At 31.4% G+C, this 21,786-nt stretch overlaps 1 protein-coding gene across 3 annotated transcripts in view; it reads left to right on the forward strand.

Annotated features, from left to right (window-relative positions):
* The window catches only part of rho-6 (serine protease rhomboid 6), a 132,534-nt gene that overhangs the window by 97,138 nt on the left and 13,610 nt on the right, over positions 1-21,786 (forward strand). For 2 of the 3 annotated variants that reach the window (XM_018516853.1, XM_018516854.1), the window contains exon 3: positions 17,216-17,478. In XM_018516853.1, coding sequence (XP_018372355.1) covers positions 17,224-17,478 — 255 coding nt within the window. In that variant the 5' untranslated portion in view covers positions 17,216-17,223. Of the gene's footprint in view, positions 1-15,940; positions 16,224-17,215; positions 17,479-21,786 lie in introns of those variants that run through there. The other variant, XM_018516855.1, reaches the window with a different exon arrangement.

Genomic DNA, 21,786 nt, shown 5'->3' on the forward strand with positions numbered 1-21,786 from the left:
GGATCCGGATGTCAAGTCACTCACTCCTTGCTGCTTCTCTTTGCTGCTTATACTACTTCTGCCAGTGCTGGTCGACTGCTTGTGTAAATAAGGCCTTTTGACCGGTGCCGTTCTGCCGAAATGCGAACTAGGATCCATTCCATTGATGTAGCATTTACAGACTTTTTACTTACTTCTTTATCAAAGTTAAGGTTTATATATTTAGTGTATTAAGAAAAATTGCGCTAACTGATAACCAGCGTCGACTCCTATTGCCTGTAATATATATTTTATGGTTTTATTTATTATTTTAATTAAAGGAGTTTGTAAAAACTTATTAGTTTTTATATTAATTTGTAATTTATCATTGTTACTTCTTTATATTCTTGAGAATATCTAAAAGAGAAAGAATTGCGGTTAAAACAGAAACCAATCGTTTTTTAGGCATTGTCCGATATCATTAAGTTATTATATTAGGAATATTATTTCTATTATAAATATTTGAAATTTTACATTCATGCAAAGAATGATTTTGCTGAAATATTAAAAAATTTAAATATTTTTTAAAATAGAATAAATGTTTGTAGATACAAATCTGAAAACAATTTAAGTATTTTTGTCAGAATGTCAAAATAATTACGTAAGAAATTCAAGATGAGCAGTGCTGCAAAGAATTTTGATACTCTAGCAAACAGTTTGAGCACGTTTTATATAGTTATTTTAATAACCCAACAAAATTATTTTCAAATTTGTATCTAGTTAAATTTTTAAGTAATTTAGCAAAACCATTCTTTCCGTGTACATAGACAAATATGTACTAAAAGTCGTTATTAACGTAAATTTTATTTGTTTAATATCACGTGCTTCGCTTATATGGAAGATATCTTTCTTTTTAACAGCAGAAAACTGCGTTGTAAACAGCAAGATTTTTTTTTAACTAATGAATTGAATTATACAAAATTGGGATATTTCTCCAAAAAAAATTTACATTAAAAAATTTCTTTTTATTTTTAATGATACCGTTTGTAGAAATTTAAATATTTAAAACGAAAAGACAGAATGAGACAAAATATTAAAAAGAAGAATTCGTGTATTAATGCTGCAAAGAAAGAAAACGCGCAAATTTTAATTCTTTTCTGTCGGGCTTTATAGCGGAATTCTATTAAGTTAGTTGTTTTAAACGACTGAAACTTTCTACCAGGACCAATTCGATTTCACAAGCGGACGTGCACCACAGGCCTTCGTATCTCGAGACGACAATGATTCCTTATAAGCCTACTTATAACCTGCCTTCTCAGTTGTAAAATTCATGAGAATTCATTTAAGTAAATCTCGGAAACGCAGGAACACACCGTGAAAAATCGTCTTGAAATATCATGGAGCGATTTACGTGTTTACTCCTGTTCTTCCACGGATCTGGAAGCTTTCTTATGGTATTTCCGTTTCTAGGGTCGTCAATGCCTTCCAACTCCTTTTTAAGACCGGCGGCCAAATTCAATATTTTCTTATCGCGTTTACACTATCGAGTACTCGGTCGTTTGTTTACAAGCCGGAGAAGACATCGTTGTTCGCGTTTGGATATGACGCGTTGGTATATAAAATAGAACGCTAACTCGACATCTAAAGTGCTTTTTTTTTTATTCTTAAATTCTCTTCCATAAAAGGCTTAATGAAATTATTTCCGAGTAATTTTTCTAAAATTATAGTTGATACAATGGAATTTCCATCCTGAGTCAAATAATACAGCATAAATAATATATAAGTGTTTACTTTTCTTTACTCACAGTTTTTTTTTTTGAATATCAAAGAAGACATCATATTTTTATAAAATATAATTGTTATGAATTAAAAACTTGTATTTTGTTCTACAACATAGATGTAAAGAAGAGGAAAAGAACAACATATAAAACTTACATACAAAGAAAAAAATTTTTTCGCCAAATAACTTAAAGCGCATTCGTCTTTGAACAAAAAAAAAACAAATTAGTCCAGACACTAAGGAACTTGCTATTGCAACAACGATAACGGATCGAATGTAATCACGTTCTCGTGCGCCATGAACCAGAAAACACGGAGACAGTCACTGTAATTTCACATAACACTGTCAGACGCTATAATACCGATGTAGACCGAGAACTATTTGAAACAGCACCGTAATCGAGACATGTATCTTCCGTGTGCTCGCGAACATAGTTGAATTTCATAATTAATCGCTTCGTCCTCGACAGACGTTTGTCAAGCTTCTTCACGGGTGGATTCCATGACTTGGCTTGGGTGGAGTTTCCGTTCTAAATCGTCGTAGACGATAGTCACTCTCGGCAAACTTCTCTTCCAGTGAACGCATGAATTTTCGAATATCACGACTCTAGCATGTCGGGCGAAAGCTCCGAATCGCTCGTGCTTCCAACGCTCTTGTGAAAAATGGAACATAAAAAGAGTACACGAATCAAACAGCCCGAAAGATATTTGAGACACGTCTGTCTGATGTTTGAAATGTTTCTTAGATATTTATATTTTTTCTGTTAACTCTGATTTTATTAATCATGATAATATGGCATTTCACGTTTATAGTCTATCTCTGTAATTTGTTAACAAATTTAGAATCACTTTTTTAAACAATTATTAATCCTTCAGTACCACTTTTTTCAATACTTTTCCAATGCTTTTTCCATTGCTTATAACTTTTCATAATTAGAAATACATAAGGGTAACTCTGGCAAATACGCCGCGCTGGGATTTACGCCGTAGAAGTTAGAAAAAATAGAAGAAATAGGGGTAATTTTCTCGCAACTACTCTGTCACATGCCTTTATGTTATATTAGTTTTGTGTTATGATTTTTCAGCTTCTTACTGTTAATATTAATAAAATTATTGTGACTTGAATGGATTTGTGTCACTGTAATAAGTAACGTCATCATAAATTATAATCTATATAAAATGATTACTGTAGGCGTAAAAGACTTAATGATTATTTCGTGATACATACGTGTAGTGGAATAGTGTAAAGCATGTTGTGCAGCAAAATACAAGTGCTTTACTTTCGTATTCTTTGTTTAGTTTGTTGTCTTGTATATCCCACCTGTTTGGGATATACGGCATTTTTAGCGAACGGGATTTATGCCAAAGTAAACAAAGTGCGCAGATTGAATTCAGTGTCAATTACAATAAACGCATTATATGAAATATATACCTCATGTCATAACACTTGTAATATATGTAGGAAGATTGTAATTATTATTTATTACTTTATATACATATTTACCATTCTTATTCCTTAATAAAACTTTATAAACACATTTTATAAGTTATTGTGTCATTATACGTCTTATTTATATGCATTATTTGTAAATTTGTCATGAGTCATACCCCTCCTCCCCTCCCCTATGAGTGGCCATATCCCACCCCCATGGGATATACGGCAAAAATGCAAGGGTTTCAAAAAGTTTATTTTTTTAATATGAAAAATAAATATTTCGGATTTCTAATATTTTTTTCATAGTAGTAGACAATATAAAGTTTTTACTGATATAGTTCGTTTAATATAAACACAGTAAATAATACTAAATAAATTAAGTTTTTGATAGGTGCGGCGTATATACCGGAGTTATCCTACATTTGTTTGGTATCGTTATGTTCCTTAATATCTGACGTTTCAAAAAAAATGTAGAATCCATTTTTATGAAAATTATAATTGAATTGGACTAGATACGCCATACCCAAGTGTGTCATTCCCGTAATGTGACACCGAGGGATTAAGAAATTAAGTCATATTTTATGTTGTAATATAAGAGATATATATAAAAAGAATTAATTAATTAATCTCCAATCTCATTTTTAATTCTTTGAACAATTCGCTAGTTTTAGTAATTTTAATTACACAAATTTTAATTTTAAGTGAGATTTAAGTGTTTTAGTTTAATGAAACGATTCAATTAGAGTAGAAGGAACGGAATAGAGAGCTGATTAAGCGGTACGAGAGCAGGAATGCATTGAGAAAGACACTTGAACGTGTTCTTCTGTCGACAAGCGAAACGATGAATAACACGCTAAACGATTTCTTAGCCGCCGTGCAATTATTTTATTCTTTCAACGAAGCTGTGTGCTTTAAATATTGTGTGAATATAATGACTTTTCCTTTTGTAGATTTAACTCATTTAAAACAGCTTAAGGAGTATAATGCTAGTGCATGTACTTCATGTAATTTCAATCTACAATTATGCGTAGGTTAACCTCAAGGCGAGCATAGTGTAACTCTATAAACGTCGGAAGAGCTATTTTATGCAAAAGTAGCGATTAATGAACATGTAGAATCCAAGGAACTTGTTACGACGAAAAGGGAAATATTTGCATGTTATCTTAAAGTTACACCTGTAGCAGCTTAAAATAATTTGTTATTGTGGGAAGGTTACTAATTTAGGAATATGTGCGTATTTTCGTTCTTAAGTTAATTTGTGAGTTAATAAACGACGAAAAGAACTTAAGATTAACGCAGAAGTTATTAAAGATCTTTACTCCTAGCACAATTTATTGTTGTAATATTGACTCAATATATCCCCAATGCACGCCAATCTTTAATCAATCTCGTTAATGAATTGTGCTACTCGATACAGATATTATTAGTTTTTTTTTTATTGAGTTTACAATAATTATATAAATCTGTTACTTAATAGACGATGCTCATGACAAGAAAATAATTTTCTATTTTTCAATATGAAAAATGAAAGTACGTAATACGTTTACATAACAAATGTAAAGTACTAGGAAAGCAGTGCAAGAGAAAAAGTAAATTAGAGAAGTGCTAGTGTATAAATCATATGAATAAATTTGACTGTAATCTATAACAATCAGATATAATTACATTTGTGAAATACATTTTTATAAAAAACTGGAATGCTGTAACAATGTAATGCTTGTACAAATCAGGATTTTTCATCCAGACATTTAACATAAACTTTGTACACTCTACGTTATCTTAAAAAAAACACAACCCATGCATTTCACGCTACGTTTCTGAGAGAAAATAAAGTCAATGGTATTGCGATACAGCTTGACGTCGTAAAATTGTTAACGATTGAACTTCGACAGTTCGTTCATAACGATAAATTATTCTATGACATAGTATAAAACTGCATATTACATGCATGTCTCGTAAGAATCTACAGATGAGATTTATTGAAGATGTTATGATTATTGAAATGTTCTATTTTAATATAAATAAAAAAAGTATTTCAATATAAATATTAATGCATTAACAAAATATATCTTTGATACAGTATATATTTATTAAATATTTATTAAATATTACACATTTACTTATAGTATAAAATTAAAATTAATTTCATAAATTTTGGAATATTTATTATTTATCTTAAAAATATTTATTGTCATTTTCTATAAAATTAACTAATCTTAATAAAAAATAAAGAATTATATTGCATAACATAGTGATACATTATATACCCCTTAACAACATTAAAGAATTATGTCAATTGGTAGTAAGAATAATAAGTTATGAATTTATATAATTTTACAAATAAACGATGCATTTTAAATGCAAAATATGTTTATATACAATATTTTTGTGAGTGTTTAAAAGATTACGTAAGAATGTACATCAATATTTTGAATGATCGATTACAATTAGCTGTTAAAATTCAATTTGTTGAAAAGCAACAATGCATTTAATTGAAATTCAGAGATAGAATAATTGATTATGCTTTGTTATCAAGTTCGGTTCACGCAAATTAACGAAATTTATATTAAGAATTTTGATCATTACATTTCACACAGTCTGCTCGAGTTTGAAGGCGTTTTAATTAAACAGATAGCACGCAAACAGCGCAGAAATGTAATTTATTCCCGTGTACGTCGGCGTAGCGGTACGCGTTAAATTATTCTTCAGCGATTTGCTGAATAATTTACGCCTCATGCCGAAATAGCATCTTACATACTCTCGTAGACGGAGAAATATGTTTAATAAATTTCTGCAGATGCAGCAGCGAGAGTTACCTTCTGTAATATCTTTGACAGTGCAGGAAAATTACAACGGAACCAGTATGAACGTAAAGATGTGTGGTGTAACACTATTTCATTTTAGCTCTAACATAAGAACTGCATTGTAGTATTAGTCTATCATTTTGTTATAAAATTGATACGTGATTTTATATGATTTATTTATCAACATATAAATATACACATAACCGCACAATTACATTTTAATTTTGTTGACCGAAAGAAAAATAATTTATATTTTTTATTTTTTTTTTTATAATCTATCAATATCATTTTATGTTCAATTTTATGTTACTATAATTATATTTTATACGTTATTGTAACATTTTGGTTGTATTTTAATTAAAATAATTTAATTACCGATTATACCACGAGGGACTTATATTTTAATTAATATATTCAATTTTATATATCAATATCTCTTTATTTTTTCTCATTTAAACATAACTTTTCAAAAAACTTTTAAAGTGTATTTAACGTATGAAATTTACTATATCAGAGCGTTATTAGCGATTTAAGGGAATTTGTGACGTGAATAATTTTTTCTACCAAATTGATTTAATGCAATTAAACCTCGCTTCAAAGACAATTACTTTTGAAGTGTTCACGTAAGCAGAACGACAAAGGATGTAGCTTTGACGCCATTTTACAGTTATGCGTTCAGCGATTTTAAATTTCGTTAGACTTCAATGAAGATGCTTCGGCTTAAATATTTAAAAGATTACAATCAAAATTATATGCATATTTTTAAAAAAGAGAGATGTAATAATAATTTATAATTTGCGTTTAAAATAATTCTTTGACTGTTGTTTTGTGCTATTTCGTCTAAAGTTACGTGTTTCGCTATTTTTGTTATCAATTTGAAACATATAGTATATTATTTTTATTAAAAGATATGTAATATATATATATATATATATATATATATATATATGTCTTGTCTATAGGTATCTTAAACTGAATTTCAAATTAAAGATAATATTCATAGTTTATCATTTAATAAATAATTACAGTTTTAGTGAAAGAAAAAGAATTATATGAATTGATATTTGATTTCTCTTAAAATATACACAGTTAATTATCTGTACTTTACAATCATGTTTTATCAACCATCTACAACTAAAATAAGAAATAATAAGAGAAAATGAAGTTAGAACAACATAAAAGAAAATAATTGATAAAATATAAGCGGCAACATTAAAATATCATGATCTTTATTTATTTGAATACAAAACAGAGGGTTAATACATTCCGATTTAGATTTGACTCCATTCAGTTTCAACAAATTTAACGCGGTATTTACATTGTCACCGCATCTCTCGATTCTCTCGATTTGTTGCGAAAATGTCAAGGTACACCACGGACGCACATTTCGAGCATCTCCGTAAAATGACAAAATTATTCCGCGTGTCCTCGTGCAATTTTTATTCGCGCCCGTTTCACATCCGAGGCTTTATAATATTTCAAATTTTATTTTGACACCGCGAGATTGAGGTGGCCCGCGCGGCAGCGCCTGGGCACACAGGCAGTATATATCGCACGATACCGTGATTTCGTAATATCGCGTGACGTACATGTAGCAATTTCCGTTGGTTCTGAGAGCGAGAGAAAAAGAGATCACGAACTTTCCGAAAATTCCCGCAAATTTTTCCGCGCGATGACGGCAGCGACGTTATCCTCGTTAGGTACCTCTACCTTAAAACAATCGATCATTTTGCGCCGTTTTTCCTCCAAACAACGTTGCATGGTCATGGTAAATTCGGGGATCATTCAGACAACGCACACACGGTTGCAATTTTGATTTGTGGCCGGCCAGACAGCACCGCGGCGTTTTGACACACGTTCACTCACGCTACGATCGGTAACGTCGCCGGGATTTTGGGATATCAAGGCTTCTCGACAGAAAGTCGATATGACGTCGCTGAAAATTAATGAGCCAATCGTAGGTATTCACGCTATCGTGGAATAATTAATGACGTAGATTGGTCCCTCGCGAAACTTTCGACGTCGCAAACTTTCGAAAGGAAGTCGCATTATCCCTGTTAACGAGTACTCAAATATTTCTCTTGTGCAGAACATGTCTTGTGTCTCAGTTTATTGAAAAAACATACGTATATATATGTATGTAAGACATCAGATGCGAATAATTTCATAATATTAGTTAATATCAAATACACGATGCATATTTATTATTATCATTTTATAATAATATGTATATTTATTAATTTAGGTAGAAGAATTAGATAGAAGTTATTTTTTGATTGCAATTAATGACATTGTATTGAGTAATGTCGCATGATTTAATTACTTCTGTGCATCTATGCACTATTTAGCATCAGAATCATTATAGATACGAATGACAATCGTCAACAATGCTAATTAATTAATCAGTATTATCTTCGTGATGTGGCACGATGTGATAGATTAATTAAATTCTGATTCTATCTCTCTGTCAATAATTACACTTCAGCTTTAGCCGAGCAGGATAAATATGTTTCCATTGATCTGTCATTCTTTTGTTGCTACTAAATATTGGTCAAAAAAGGAGAAATTCGATCTGCCATTATTATCTGTTAAACCCTTTATCTGTTAATACAGATTGTATAGTGAACCTTAATCAATAAAGTCTAATTATTACTAATTAGACTTTATTGATTAAGGTTCACTATACAATCTGTATTAAAACAAACAAGAGATGTAAAATATACATGAATATCTTAAAAGTCCAAATTTTTTATACATACACAGTAAAAAAGAAAATGTTAATTTTAACATTTTTTACATGTCCCAGGAGATCCACTCTAAATTTTAAGTTAAAGTAACTCATTCCTCTTGTGTTATTTATTAACGAACTAGTAATGTTAAATAATTGACACAATACTTTACATTTATATTTGTTATTTTGACTTTAGGGATGATTTAAAACTAACATATAAAATAAGTAGAGTACATAGAAGAGTAGTTGCGATAACTCGTAAGAAAATGTTAATAAAACATTTTTGTTCGTATAACGTGAATGAAAAAATTCTTAGATGTTAAATTGACTTTGAGATATATAGATTAATTGAAACAATTGTGTTAAAAACACTCAAAATAATATTCCATTTTTAATTGACATACGCAATTGTTAAGTTAGAAAGGTGACATGACTCTAACACATCAAAATGTTACAAAAATAATAATATATTAGTTGTATGTTGATTTTACATTGAAGTAATAATCAAAATGTGGTAACACAAGAAAAATTCTACATATGGACGCACGATTTTTTACTGTGTATATTTTCATATTATATCATAATTATATTACATTGTATTACACAATATAATATAATTTATATATGTATATATATTTATAAATTAAGGCAATAACTTTATTTACGTAAAATATATTCCTTTTCAGGGTTCCGGACCAAACCGAAATCGGAACCGAAACCGTATCCAAATTTTGTACAGTTTATAATACCGAAACAGTAACCGAATAGGTAAAATTTTATGGTTTTTCTCGGATCTTTTTCGGTTCTTTTTTCAGTTCTTAATTTTTAATGTTTATTCTTGTTCTTAATCTTTGTTTTGCCCGTTCCTTCATTCAAATCGCCAGTGTTTAATCCAGTATTACCATCGCCAGCTCTCTTAATAACCAGAATGTAAATACCTCCAATACTTCATATGATATAAGAAATCTGGCGGGACATATAATATGTATATAATGTAAACTTTTTTTAAGATACTAGCATTTCTTTTATTTAGATCTTCCTTACCAACATGTTGAAGAATTTATTCTAAGTCATAAAATTCAAGAATACATATGTAGACTTTATGTAATAAGTGAGAGCTATCCATAAGAATCAAATAAGTTGTAAGAAAGGATTGAGAGAAATATGCCTAAAATAATGTTTACGTAATTTTTATTCAGAGTTACGTGATCAAAGAACAAATTTAAAGAATAAACAAAATAAAGCGAGTAAATAGAACCGAAAAAAACCGTTAAAAACCCATAATTTTTACACATAATTTATAATCGGAACATTTATTTGATATTTTATTAAACCGGAACTGGAACCTATTCGAAAAAAACCTTTCGGTCCGGGTCCCTGTTCCTTATACATAAAAAACTAAAGATATTCTCAGACATGTTGTACGAACATTATTAATATTACATTAAAATAATAATGATAAGAATTATACAGATTGCCTCCCAAATGCAAGATAAGAATAAATAATTCTGTAAATATGTCCTAAGAGTTTGTTAAATATGATAGACTATACCAGAATTTCTTCTTCGTTATGCATGAACGATAATTCCGGAAGTTTCATATGTTCCACCCAGGTCATCCAAGCCCATCGATATTCGAGCCGCGTCTTGGGCAGCCACAAATATCGACAGGTACGGAGATAACGCGAACACACCTACTCCATTGTTCTTTGCGCCGCGAGAGCCTCTAATTACGGCTTCGGGTTCGCTCGGGTTCGCTCTCAGCGTACCGCTTGATTTGCGTGGCCCACGGACCGATGCCGGCGTTACGTTAATTACACGCGGACAGGTACACGGTTTTGCCGGACACGTCAATGCTTCATTAAGCCGTACCCAGGATCCAGATCCCGCGCGTATTCCGATGAAGTCGAAGTTTCATCAGCGATTAACGTCCGCCGCATGGTGCAACTTGCGAAACTGTAATGTTTCTCTCTGCCGTGAAAATACTTCAGATCCAAATTGCGCGCGTTAATGCGAATTTTCGCACGTTCGAAAATGTTAAAATGGACAACACATTGCGGTTACGTGTAGTTTCACCTTGTCGTCTCATCATTTCACGTTAGCGCATTATTTATGAAAATTAAACTCTCAAAAGTATTAATATTTAATAAAAATGTAAATTACACACATACGATTAATTTTTATTATTATTAATAACATTTGTATATACGAAAGTAAAATATTTTTAAGATATTTAAAGATTTTAAAGATATATCAAAGGCAATTGTGTGTGTGTGTGTGTGTGTGTGTGTGTGTACACCCGCATATACTTAATTATATAAGATTTTGAAGAAATCATTCACAAGTTTATCGGCAAATGATCATGGCTATCTCGTTGATATAAAACGTAAGTTAATCACGATTTTATATTTCAAGTGTAAAAGTTCGTAGTATACATATAATTATCAAAATTATCTGGTTAATGTATGTAACCTTATCCTATGTTGCATCTCCGCGTAATACCATGACGTAAATTTAACGAAACGGCGGAAGCGTAGGACCAACGCAAACATCCACAACGGAGAACAAAGAGTTAATGCCGCCGTGCTAGAGCAACGATCTATGTCCACGTTCGCGTAGAATTGATATTTCTGAATTATACAGCGGCGAATCGCCATTTACGATGGCGTCGTTCTCGCGCCATGCCCATTCCGCCGTAGCGCGAAATACGGCCGCCGTAGATTTTACGAATGCACGCACGCACGCACGCACGCACACACGCACGCACGCATGCACGCTTGTTCGCTCGCTTATTCGCCACACGCGTGCAATGCAGCCAGCTAACCACGAACGAACGTTCATTGATCTGCGGTCGAAAGTGCACCGTGCGCTTCCGCTTCCGTGCGGCTTCGCTCTGCGCTTTCGGCTCGTTTGTGCCCTTCCTGAATAACAGGCGAATAATCTTCGCCAAAAGCCTCAAAGGCGAATACAAATAATACATTTCATGCACAAGAATGTTTATATCGAGTACCGATTGCACCGTTTGAAATAAAACAATATCCCTTAATTAAATTCTCTTCCTTGTTTGTAAAAATAGCAGTCGTAGACTTACAAGATTAAAATCTAATAAAAAGAATAATAATTTATAAGAGATTTATTTCAGATATGAGAGAGATTGTAAAGTGTTGTAAATTATGGGTTTAATCCATTCTTGCTTGGAATATTTTACACAGTAAAAAAATTTTGTATTTAACATAATGTAAATTATATTATTGGAATATTTTGTGTTAAATTGATATTCAATATTTATTAGGGTTAAAATAGTACAATTTGTGAGTAAGTGAACAAATAACATAAAAATAATGTTTTTTAAAACGTAAATTCTAAAATAAATGAATTAATGAATAAAATATGTTTTAACATATTATAAATGTTAATTTTAACGAAGAAATATAATTACTTACAAATTGCGTCAATATTGTGTTTTTTGTATTAATTTTTACATATATTGTTTGTGTTACTTTCTAACATATTCCTCTTGCGTTACATTAACACAAAAGTTTAAGTGGACTGTTTAGTGAAATGTGTTAAATTTAACACAAATTTTCCAACTATGTAAAAAGAAAATTACAGAAAGGTTAAAAAATATGAGCCTTAAAATTCATGCGCTGGAACGTGACTTTAATATTTTCGAGAGAAATATGAAAATATTGTAGACATGCATAATAATATTGTAGACAAGCACAATTTATCGTTTCATTAATGAAATCTTCTACTAAATGAAAGAAGGGGTAATTTGGGTTTTAATTATACAATATTTAATAAGGAATTATGTACAAACTTTCTGACATCGCACAACGATATTACCGCAAATTTAGATTCATACTTATTATCACTTGGGTAACTACAGAAAAAACATGCGCGCGAGTTAACTAGAAATTACAGCTTTTTACGTGGGTGAGTTAATCCAAGACAATAATGCGAAGAGCTAATAATACCCTTGCCAGAAGCGGCACCGAGCATAATGCAGTTGGCTCGAGCACGACTCTGCCTCACGGAAGAAAAGAAGATATAGATCGAGAAAAGATGATGCGACTATCGTCTTGTACCAAAAATTTTGTGCACAATCTTATAATGAAGGGATACAAAATTAAAAATAAGAGAATAGTTTCCAGAAATATAATTTAGATATTATAATTAAGAATTTTAGAAAAATTATTTAAAAGAAAAAGAAAAGAAAGGTTATTATTCTTATCCTATATTTTAATTATTTTATGTATTTTATAATTAAGGATTATTTGAATGAGAGTTAAACACGAGCTAAAATTAAACTCAAACTACAGAGAGTGCTGTATGAAAAAGCAATGGGGCCTCAAGAGGAACATTCTAAAGTTAATGAGCGCCAACGAGCTTGCAGGCATTTATGGCGCGACGCGAACTACGCGAATATAGTTATGCATTATTCGCCCGACACCGTGCATAGACATTACGCGTGCATTTGGAATTGCGGTACACTGGCAAATGAATCCGTTCGAGAAATAGAGAAATGAAGTGGTACTGATAGAAGAGACAGATAAGAACGATATGTTTGTCGACCGGGCCGCCAAGAAGAGCGGAGGGTGAGAGAACTTGTGGCTCCTTCTGCTTTTCTGTTGGCTCGCTTCTCGTGATCTCTTTGTTCGACCGTCAACGCTCTTTGTTCGGTTCGCGTTTTCGGGTCACCCTAGAATTTGCCGTTGAATTGTTGGTTCGCCGAGTTTCAGCCCCGGTGTGCCACACCGCGAAACTAGCGGATACCCACGAAAACCAGCGATTTCGGTGTGATGCTGTTCTTCCCGTTGGTGCCCCGCTCTTCGCCCGTTTCGGTCTAGAACGCGTGAGATCGAGTTTTAAGCCGGTCAGGCTATGGGAGTAGTTGACTAGGTGGCTTTAGTTTGATTGTGGAATATAGTTCCGAAGAATTAATCCTGACAAATACGAGCATTACTCTGTAACTCCAAACATTCTCTTTATGTATCACAGTTTCACAAACATGAACATATTCTATTTTTGTATTATTGTTATAATTGCAATTATAACATAAAGCTTATTTTAATTATTTAGAATTATGTCGAAAAGAGTGAAAATCATATGTATTATAGTATTAGATATTTATGCTTGTTATTCAAAATAACTTCTCGGTTTCATGTTTTGCATTCGTATGCGAAAAGTTACAGCTATCCAGAATCTAATATATGCGAATGATCTGAAAGTGTATTGTTGGTGGGCCGGAAACTGATTGTCGGACAATGAAATGGGCTGTTAATAATAAAAGAATTAACTCTTAAACCGCCATCTAATAAAGCGTTGATGAGATAACGTTAGCGTGAAATGAATCAACGTACATTCAAGTGCGAAATTACGCTGTTGGTAATTGTACGCGGCCAATCATATACAGAAACGTTCATAGGTATTATGTAGCTGATATCGCGTTTCAACAGTGCTTTTATGAATTCGATTATCTTTTACGATTCGCTTCTCGATTTAAGGAAGCAAGTCTTAACAAGTCGGAGCAGAACGTAGTGGCAACCATCAGTGGCTTGGTCCATATCTCTTTTGACGAAATTTCTCTTGACATTTAACAATCATGAGGAGATTCCAATGTGTGATTCGAGCTGTTCTATTGTTAATGGTGATTCAACTGCATTGCGAAATTTCGCTAGCCGCAAAATTTCCAACATCACAAAGAAAGTATATGAAACATTCGGACGATATAATCATCAGTTCGGAAGACACGGACTCCGTTCCGCCATCAATGCCACCGCATGTAATCGACGCATCACGACATAAGCCTCGATCATCAAGTAAATTGCATAAACATCAAATACATTTGGATGATGCGGTCGATGTGGACAGTTCAGAATTATATGCGGATCCTATTCCGTATATAATCGAAGTACCACGACGCAAGTCACCACTATTATCCAGCAAATTGCGTAGACATCAAGCATATTTGAATGACGCGGCCGTATACCTGGATAATATAAAGCGAGCTATATATAACCAGCTATATGTAATCGCTTTTTTGTCTTACAAACCTCAGTCAGAATGGAAACTGTCTTCGGATGTCTCAGAAGAACATTTATACGAAGCACCAGACAAATATTCAGATGAAGTACAAGAAGAACATACGACCAACGTACCAGATCTGGATTCAATAGCACTTCCTTCTACCTATCTTGAATCTGCACGTTCATCTCGAAAATGCATAATTTGTTAAAATTCGCAAATATTGAAAGTATAAGTACCAAAATTCTTGTTAAACAATGACTATAAACAATCGAAATTATGAGAAAACCGAAACGATTATCAAGTGTCCTCATCAGGAGACAGAATTAGTAGACAATTATTGTAAACTGATTCTTAATTATTTCGAGAATAACAAAGTTGCTGAAATAAAAAAAATTGTAATAAACTGTAATGTTTACATAGACAATTATTAAAGTATCTATAACATATTGTATGAATGATTTGAGGTATCTATGCTATAAAGAAGAATAATCATGGTAGTATCATCAAGAATTGTTTACCTAGAAAATTAATTAATGGTCACTGTAGAGATAGTGATACTACACTGAGAAACCCATTTAGTTGAATCAACCAAGGATTTGTTTGCCCATATCCAAACAAGAAATTAATCGATGCAACAAAATAATTTAGTTGAAGCAAAGCATTTGGTTATTGTAACATTTCACTTGTTTCTGGTAGACGTTGACATCTGATAAAGTTGTTTACAATAACCAAGTGTTTGGCTTGAACTAAATTATTTTATTGTATCAACCAAGGATTTGTTTGCCCATATCCAAACAAGAAATTAATTGATTCAACTAAATGGGTTTCTCAGTGTATGTATATATTACAGAAGTAATAATAAATTAGCCGAACTAATTGTGTTAATATATATTACACACACGTGCGCGCGCACACACACACACACGTATATGCACGCACACATTAATATGTTATATTTTTGAAATATGTTATGTAATAATAATATATAATAATGTTGATTATTATGTAAATTAAATTTAAATTTTGCCATTCTCTGTAATAAAAAAATTATGTCATTACTATTTATACGTTTCTCATCAAAATGAAAACAGTGAAGTCCTATAATAATAGTTTGACAATAGAAATTATCTTTATTTAATAATTATATTACACCTTAATTTTATATAATTATAAGACTCTGAACTTTTTCCTTTTTGATCTTTTTGTTAAAACTGCTCAGTTCCCCCTTATTTCGTTTACGAGTCACTTTATACCTACATGACAAATTCCGAATACGAAGTATCGTTTCAAGATTAACCTGTGCCCGTACGTAACGTATGCAAGCATACAAATTGCGCCGTTCTGCAAATTGCTTCACGAAACACGTCTTTCGCGCCATTATAGGATTTGCGGCTGAATTATAGAGGCAGGCTTCCACATGGAAGAGGCCGACGAAAGCTGACGATATCTGCGAACTAAGCTGCCGAAAGACTGACTTCATTGCAGTGGTGAGAGCCAGAATCGTTACTGGGATTGTAGGACTACGTGTAATGGCTCAATGATTATCGTTAGATGAAAGAAAATTTATAAATAGCTCTCCTCGTAAAGTTACGATTGAAGTCTTATTCTCTCGACTTTCAGCTGCTTCGGCTTTCGCTTTCTTTCTTTCTCTTTTATCTTCAGATAAAAAACACGTGTAACATACTTTCTTGATTCTATTACACACACGGAATTACACGCAAGACATACAATTATTAAATAAAAGCTATATACGTTAAATCAGGTTCTTTATATTGCAACGTCTCGTCTTTTTTTAGAGAATGTTTTGTAAATTCTATAATTCTGATTGAATGTTTATATTACATTATATTATAAACAATAATAAGATAGAACAAGATCGTTATATAAATAAATCATTCAAGTAAAACTTTAAACACATTGAAAAACACAGGTATAATAGAAGCAGGGAATAAAAAATTTTAACCTATCAGAAACCTTGTATTCTAACATTCACGGTTACTCTCTTATTTTCTGTTCCTATTGCCTGTGCTTTTTATTATATTTAAGGCTTAAGAGAAACTCCAAATACTGTCAAAGTTAAATATTGGAATAATATTTCTATATGTATTTTAAATAAATATATTTATTTCAGATATATTACAAATAGCTTTCTTATTAGAAAGCTTTCAAATAAATCATTTGACAAGCATTTAAATTTAAATTATCTTATTGTATTTTGTTTAGGCCCAGTTGTTCCCCCTTTTGGTAAATTTTACCTGTCGGGTAAGTACGATATAAGCAAGATTACCCAATCACATGCGTGGATTGGCATATTTACCTAACAGGTAAAATTTACTAAAAAGTGGAACAACCGGCCCTTAATCTTTATAATGCGTTGTGTATTGCACACTCCATTTAAGATATATTTTTCTTAATGTATACATTTATTTAAAGTGTACTATTTTGCGGTAATAATCGTAATTTTTTCTGTTCGTTTAAGATACTAAAATGGACGCCGAGGCAGCGTTGCTGGAAAACTCGCCGACTTTATCGACGATATCGTCGGATTCTACGGATGCGACATACTCGGGACCCGGCTCGCCCTATTCCCCGGAATCACCGATCATCGTCACGTCCTCCTATAAAAAAATACGTGACGATGAAGTCACGCCCAGACCAACGCCCAGATATCCACTGCCATCCAGGAAGCCGAGCTTCCGGATACGACCGCCCTACCTCATGATCTGTATCAGCATCATCGAGGTGAGTGAATGTTAAATATAAAGTAGCTGCATGATTATGATATATCATTTTAATTAGTATTCAGAACGTTGTTATATAGGTAATTGTGACAATCTACCTTAATTGTAAGAGACGAGCAATCATCTCTTTGAAAGCAATAACAAAAGAAATAATTATAAACTACATATATTATTTTTACTTTAGTATATTATTAATAAAATTTGTTTGCGATTTTAGTTTTGTGATTATGTAAACGTCAGGGGTTTACAGATAAAGTAATATTAGAAGATAGATTTGCACAAAATGCAGTAACTAAATCAAAATCATCATCTATGTTTTCTCTCATTGCAATATATTTTTTAAAATCATCTCTCAATACATACATATAGTATATATATATATATAATTATTTTACATTTTTTATATTTATTTTATTGTGCTCAAATAAATGTTACTTTAGCTAAATAAAATTCTCTCATCATAGAATGTGGAACATATTGCAGGCATTTCAGGGAATATAAACAAAGTAGAAAAGAACGACTCTAAAACGCTATGCATAAGCTCCAAGATTTCTCATTAATGGAACCATCATGTCGCGTTCAGTTCTCGAGAATAAGGGCGAAAGAAAAGCGCGGTGGGATTCCTTTCCAATTATACGCGAATTCGCCGGAGAACGATATTCCGAGACACCTGATGGCGAAAACTCCAAAAAAGTAGAAGCTCTTGGCTTTTTTGTTCGATAATAATCTTGAGAACTTTTTTCGTCTCGCGTTTCAGTCAGAAAGTGAATAAGCAGCGAAGGGTACGCGTAATAAAAATTCGCGAATTTAAAACCGCGAAGTTACGCTACAATTTCTTACTCGTTTACTATGAAGCACGACGAAAGTTAATCACTTAGCCGCGCTTTCTTTTGACTCGTTGTACGAGTCGTGGCAGAATGAGATCAAAGTAAATACTTGCTGCGGATGTTTAACAGTCCAAGTTCATTGTGCAAAAGACAGTAAAAGGCATGAAAAGATATAAGATAATTAAGTATATGAAAATTAAGCATAATTACATTCTTTGACCTTTGAGGATTTGATGAATCAAATACGCAATCTAATGAAAAGTTTGCAGTTTAGAATTTATTACATATTTGATACATTATACAGGGTGGGGAAAAAGTATCGGGACACCTGAATATCATAGAAAATATAAGTATTACAGAAAAGTGTTTCAGACAAAAGTTGTAAGGTTCCAAAAGATCTATTTACTGATCATATCCGTTTGACCTTGCGTGGCGTCTTCAAGGTCAGGTCAAGATTAGATCAATTTTTAAAAATGGAACACCTTATTTTTCATTGCATATTCTTATAGCACATCTCGAGAACTTTCCAAAACACTATAATAAAATATTTTTTCATGAAATACTTTTGGAGTTATAAGGCTCGAAGGTTACAGTACAGTTGACATTAGCATTACGCAAATTATCCGACAGACGGCTAAAACCTCTTGAACGCTGTTCAAGATCATGTCCTGGATAACATTTGTCAAGATCAAGGTCATTGAAGATTGTTTCTCTTATTTTCATAAAAATGAATTTTCAGTGCAAAAATGAAAATAAAAGAAACAATCTCCAGTGACTTTGATCTTAACAAATGTTATCCAGGACATGATTTTGAACGACATTCAAGAGGTTTTAGCCGTCGGTCGGGACACCTTGCGTAATGCTAATGCCGGCGGTATTATAACTTTCAAGCCTTATAATTCCAAAAGTATTTCATGAAAAAATATTTTATTATAGTGTTTTTCATTGCTATAAGAATATGCAATGAAAAATAAGATGTTCCACTTTAAAAAATTGATCTAACCTTGACCTGATCTTGAAGACGCCACGCAAGGTCAAATGGATATGATTAGTAAATAGATCTTTTGGAAAACTACAACTTTTGTCTGAAACATTTTTCTGTAATACTTATATTTTCTATGATATTCAGATGCCCCGGTACTTTATCCCCACCCTGTATACGTCATTTTTAATTTTAATTACTATTGTTAAAGCAGCCACGCTGCAATTATTTTTATTGCTGTAATAAAAATTTATTCAATTTTTCTATACACATTATAATTTCAAAATTAGTATCTTACAGGTTAATAATAAGCTATGTTGAAAAATGTTAAATTTAACACATTTTACGTATTCCAGACGATTCACTTAAATTTTTTGGTTAATTTAATAGAAAATAAATCTGTTAGGCAATAACACAAATATTATGTACAAATTAATATAAGAAATATTTTAACACAAGTATAAAATTTTTACTAAGTTTTTTTATTATGTAGGATCGTTAAATTTTAACGTATTTCTTGTATATACACGTTATTTGAAAATTTAAAATAACAGTTCCTAAATTATCTCTTTCAATTATTATTCTTTTAAAAAATTATTAAACTCCTGAATTTATCTTATAAACCTAAAATCGATGAAAAATATAGTTAGTATTAATATATGATCTATATATGAATATGTTAATATATGATGCATATGGATTGAATTGCCTTACGAGGAAATTCTATAACGATGTAGCAATTCGACATAAAAGATAAGTTATGTAGAAAATTTGAGGTTTCTTGAAATAGCATGTAATTAATAATTCAGATAACATCGATACGAAATTAATTTTCATTTATATATATCTTTCACTCGTGAAAGATTTAAAGAAGGTTAAATATTATATATTCGATATTTTAACTGTTACTAAATGTGTATTAAGATAGAAATATATTTATATGTATAATACCCAGAAAAAATATGAAAGAAGATACAAAGTATAAGAAAAAAGAGAATCACAGAAACATTTATATATTATTAATAAGGAGAGGGACTTGAAAATAATAAAAGAAGTCAAATCTTTTTATTTGAAAAAGATAGATTATTTTTTGTACATTTTGAAATATAGAAAATTTGATATGTTTAAATATTTAAAAAAAGAAGTTGAATATATAGTCTTTACGCGGATCAAAATAGACAATGCAGATTATGTAAGTTTTCAACGAAAGTTTCCTAACTATTTAATTTAATTTTCTATCTCATTCTGAAAGAAGCAGAAAAACTGTATGCTTTATAAGTATAAATTAAATTATTATAACAACTATAATCATATAAAATGATAATGAATAGTAAAATGTTAACAAAAACAATATAAAAGCCTATATAAATGATTAAAATGTTAATGAAAATTAACGTTGATAATTAAAAGGATAATAGAAAGGATAATAAAAAGGATAAATATTTTTTGTGATTTATGATTAAAGAAAAATTTAATATATGTATAGCTTCGTATAAAATAAAATTATGACTATTATAGTTAAGCATAGGGGAGAGTGGTCTAAATCGGACCTATTTGCAGTTTTTGCTCTCTATAAGGCGTAAATAAAATCCGATCGTAAAATCGAAAGTGTCATTGGAAAGATCATTTAATTCTCTTCATTTTTGCTTGAGACCATTTTGACGTATCTCTCTCACTTGTGTTGAACTATAATGGAAAATGTAAAAACTGGTTTATTTTAAATCGAAAAGTTCTATTTTTACGGATTTTTAGATAGAATTTTAAAATATTTTGATATATTTTTCTTAGTATTGAGTAAAAACGAGCAATTTGACAAAGATAAAAAATTTTTTCGGAAAAAGAAATTACTGACTGTTTATATTATTAGAATTGAAATCAATAAAATTCAACTAATCTGAGTCTGATGACTCATGATATTTTACTAATTTAATTGGTTAGACCAGATCTGGTCAGCCGATCACTAGTACTACAACCAAGCCTATTAGTTATTCACTGTACTGTCCGATTTGGACACGGGTCCTTTCGAACTTTGGAACAAATTTTACAATAAACCGCAAAAGCGATCACAAAATGCTTAATATTTTTGAATTCTACACTCTTTAATTATCTTAAATCAATTACTTTTCCAATTTTTAACATCTTTTAAACAATGATTTACAAGGATTTTCTTTTTAAAAAAAATTTTCGCGCGGTGGCTGAAAATACATATTTGCGTTTATTTTATGAATGTTATGACAGAGAACTGTGTCAAACTGTTATTACACGTTCGGTGTCTTATAAGGACTTTTCATTATAAATAGTACGCAAATCTGCTTAACCGTATTCATTTAAATTAAAAAGGCCCTGTTTGGAACACGGTCCGATTTAAACTTATACTCTCCCCTATATACATAAATATATACATATACGAGGGTCGTCTGAAAAGTTTTGAGCCTAACATAGAAACAAGTAATTTTTCGGTCAAATTCAATTTTATTTTTCCACATAGTCTCCTTTTAAG

The sequence above is a fragment of the Trachymyrmex cornetzi genome, unplaced genomic scaffold (assembly GCF_001594075.2).
Source record: "Trachymyrmex cornetzi isolate Tcor2-1 unplaced genomic scaffold, Tcor1.1 scaffold65, whole genome shotgun sequence".
Taxonomy (NCBI): Eukaryota; Metazoa; Arthropoda; class Insecta; order Hymenoptera; family Formicidae; genus Trachymyrmex; species Trachymyrmex cornetzi.